Here is a 3,745-nt window from a genome sequence, read left to right as displayed (position 1 = left end):
TCCCCTCCCCCCCTTCCTCAACACGATTCAATCAAATCCCAGGCTCCTCCCCTAAAATGAGCTACAATTAATCCATGTCACAGAAAACAGTTGCCAATACAAGGCACTTGCTGTCAGCTCACGGCACCAACAGTCCCTCCAACACAGCATTTCCACTGCCAAACCTAACTGATTTCTCAACTGCAGTGCCCTTTCAGAAGGTATTACCCCCAAAAGGAAAAGAACTCAATCCAGAACACAAAGACAACACTGCTGAACCCATTCTGAAGACCAGGCACACACAACACAACAAAGAACACACCTCCATGCAGAGAGCCCTTACAGGGGGCAGCCAGCCCTGAAATGAGGTTAGGGAGGGGTGGCACCAGGCTCCACCCCTTTGCCAGACAGGTGAATTGCTTCCACCTGTCCTCCCCAGCAGAACAAGGGCTCATGAAGATGAAAGAGCAGTTGGCTGGGGAGGGGGACCTACATTGGCAGCTTGGGCTGGGCTGATGTGATCTTTTCTTCTTAGTCCTCTGCCTGAGGAGTTTGAGTGATCCACAAGGCAGATGTGGCAGCCCTGGCTGGTCTGCCTTGGGGCTGCGTGGAGCGGCTGCACTCAGCCCTTGAGGGAGATCCGGAATCTTTGGTAAAGCTGGCTGACTGGCTGGGGAACCCTTCCGAGGCCTGAAGCCTCCTGGCCGGCCAGTTGGGCCAGGCCGAAAGCCGGCTGGCCGTTCAGGGGAGCACTGCCAGGCAAAAGGTGGCCGGCCGGCTGGCCCATGGAGCTCTGCATTTCCAGACCTCTCCAAGCCAGCCAAAGGGGCCCTGCCAGGCCAAAAGCTGGCTGGCCAGCCAAAATGGGGAACCCTGGCAGGCCAAAAGCTGGCAAGCTGACTGACTCGGGTTGCCCTGCCAGGCCATAAGACTCCTGGCCGGCCAGGGGGCCCTGCCAAGCCAAAAGCCAGCTGGCCTGTCAGGCCCTGCTTGCAGAAAGCTGGCAGGTTGGCCGTGGTATCCCGGCCGGCTGGGGGAACGTACTAGGCCAAAAGCTGGCCAGCCAGGGTCCCAGCCAGGCCAAAAGCAGGCCAGCGGCTTGAGAGGGCCGTGCCGGGCCAAAGGCTGGCCAGCCAGCCCAGCGGATGCTGCCAGGCCCAAAGCCGGCCAACCGGCTGGCCGGGGGGGCCCTGTGAGGTTTAAAACGGGCTGGCCCTTGAGGCCCTGCCAGGCCAAAAGCTGGCCGGCCAGGTCAAAAGCTGGACCAAGGCGTGGGTAGGATGTGTCCTCCCTGTGGTCAGGGGCTTTGGTCTTCAGAGGCTGACACTTGGCAGACCCCGTTTCTTCTCTTATGGGTGGCAGCAATCCAGAGCGGGTGATGCAAGTCTCCTCAGGCAGGCTGGTTTCCCCACGAAGTGGTGATGCTGCCATCTGCTTCAGTGCATCCAGCACTGGCCTGATCTTCCTTACCCTTTGCCTGAGAAGTTTCGCTGAGTTGCATGCCAGAAGTGGGAGCCTGGATGGTCTGCCTTGAGGCTCCGTAGACAGGCAGGACTCAGCCCTTGAGGAAGATCTTCTTGACTCATTTATGAAAGCTGTTGTCTGCCTCAAGGTGACCCGAGGGTGTGAGGGCGCAAACTCCCGTTTAAACCTGTACAAAAGGAGAAGACGCGGTGTGAGCCAGGGCTCCGGCGGCCCTTTCTGCTGGCTGGGATCACCCTGCTCACAGGCAGATTCTCACATCGCCTGAAGGCCATCCTTCCCCAGGATCGACTGAGCCCCAGTACCAAGGACTGTCCTGGGAAACGGAGTCACCCAGCCACGATGGGATGAAAACGTCACATACATCCCTTCATCTCTTCTACCAGATCTACCTCTCAAGAGAAGGTCAGCCTTCCCTGAGTTCCCTAAGCACCGTTACCTGTGACCTGAGGTGTTAGCGAGCACCAGGGGAGCCTGGCACGCTGCCTCTAAGAAAGCATGGAGTGTGGAGCAGGGTGGATTCCCGTGGCCACATTCCATGACCGCCCTGCAAGGATGGGGACTTGATGACGCTATTGGAGCAGATAAGCTACCCTGTTTTCCTGGCCCACCCTGAGCCAAGGCTTTCCACCTTACATGTTTTCAAGTACACTCTGCAGGACAAAGGTATATTTGACTTGGGAGACTCAAGCTCTACCCGAAAGTAAGAAGTGGTATAAAACGGCATGAGAGAGAAGGAATACGGGGGGGTGGAAGGATGCCGTAGGCAAGTGGGGAAGCAGGGGCTGCAGCCACAAACATCCTCACCTGGGAAAGACGATGACTCGGCCTGAGGAGGTCAGCGAGGCTACAGCTGCCATCCGGGACACCAGCATGTTCAGCAGCCAGGGGACCTGCAGGGGAGGAGCAGGGGAGGATGCGGGACGTCCTCGTCACGGCTGAGGCACTGGGGACACGAGGAGCTGACGGCAGCACAGCTCTCGCACGGCCCAAGCAGCCGGCCAGCGCCTGGTGAGCCATGTGCAGGCAGCTCTGGGCTCGTGGGACTGCCCAGGCCACGGAGAAACCTACAGCTCACCTTGAAAACAACTTTCTCTAGGTTCTCCTTCCCGCTGATCCTCTCCAGGAAGTCATAGTAGAACTTGACGTGGACTCTCGTTCCCTCGATGAGGAGCACTCCGATGTCCTTCAGGACAAAGGCGATGTTCTCCCCCTTCTTCAGGCAGTGGGAGACGAGGGACGTGGTGCCGAATATGCAGGCCTTCGCAGTCTGCCGGCTCACAGATGCGGCCGTGGCCACCTGAGAGTATTTGAGGGCCTCCACCTCCTTATGGCCTGGAAAATCACACGGCAGAGTTTGTCATGCGGCGGCTCTTCCACGGCTGCTTCCCAAGTGCTGCTTCTTGCAGTCACCACCCAGGACAGCCCCATATTTGCACGGACTCCATGCAGGGAGGGTGAGGTTTGCTTTTGCAATGGATGGCTCCATTCGTCCTGTCTGTGCAGCAAGAAGGGGTTTAAGCCTCCTCGTACCTGGCAGGTAATCCTTGTTATCCGCGAGGTTACGGATGCCCGCAAGGTTCCTGGCCAGGTGAAACGCAGGCCACTGAAGAGTCATGGTTCCATCCTCAGCCTCGATCTGCTCGGAGGCAATGCTGAAGGAGCCGAGGGTGGGAATTCGGACTCCCTGCACGTGGAAGAGAAGGGAAGGGCTGAAGTGTGAAGGCTGGAGGAAGAGCTGAAGGTTGCCCCGTCCACGGACGGTGCTTTGGGTCCTGCTGTGCCCTCTCCCACTGTTCGGAAGCTCAGGCAGGGCAGTGGGAGAGCTTTGGGAAGGAGCTGCCCGCTCCTCCCCCTCCCTTCGCCCTCCAAAAACGCGGCACAGCAGTCAGGGCAGAAGCAGCCTCGTGGAATCCAGAAGCTTGCAGAGCTTGTGATCAGCCCCAGCACACTTGGTGCAGTCATACCACGCATGCGGGAGGCCCACTGGTACCCGAGAGGCATTTTGGGGGTGAATAGCCTGCTTTCCGTGGAGGGGAAGAGTCATTGCGTTCTGTGGCCCAAGGCAAGGGGACTCCCCACCCCTGCAAGCAGACAAGTGGGAAGAAGGCGCCGACCCACCTTGCGCAGCAGGAGCTGCTCTTGGACATAGACGGCCACCGCATCCCAGACAGCAACTTGCTCTGCAGGGCAAAGGAAAAGCAGGTCACGCTCTGCTTCTGCCGCTTCTCCTGCTGGCTCAGGGCAGGAGGGAGGTGGCAGATGGAAAATGTCGTCCCTGTCC

General features: G+C 58.8%; 1 protein-coding gene across 1 annotated transcript; it reads right to left on the bottom strand.

The window, feature by feature from the left end:
- Window positions 1-1,929: 1,929 nt before the first annotated feature.
- Window positions 1,930-3,481, bottom strand: LOC149913971 (coiled-coil domain-containing protein 81-like). The gene is made up of 3 exons (XM_090128039.1): window positions 2,995-3,481; window positions 2,540-2,796; window positions 1,930-2,354 (listed from the first exon to the last, which is right to left on the bottom strand). The coding sequence occupies exons 1-3, from the start codon at window positions 3,077-3,079 to the stop codon at window positions 2,265-2,267; spliced, it is 432 nt and encodes a 143-aa protein (XP_089984165.1). The 5' UTR covers window positions 3,080-3,481; the 3' UTR covers window positions 1,930-2,264.
- Window positions 3,482-3,745: the final 264 nt, after the last annotated feature.

The sequence above is a fragment of the Phasianus colchicus genome, chromosome 32, assembly GCF_987193195.1.
Source record: "Phasianus colchicus chromosome 32, bPhaCol1.hap1.1, whole genome shotgun sequence".
NCBI classification, from domain to species: domain Eukaryota; kingdom Metazoa; phylum Chordata; class Aves; order Galliformes; family Phasianidae; genus Phasianus; species Phasianus colchicus.
Note: the sequence above shows the minus strand (reverse complement) of the source record. Positions and strands in the feature narration are given on the sequence as shown.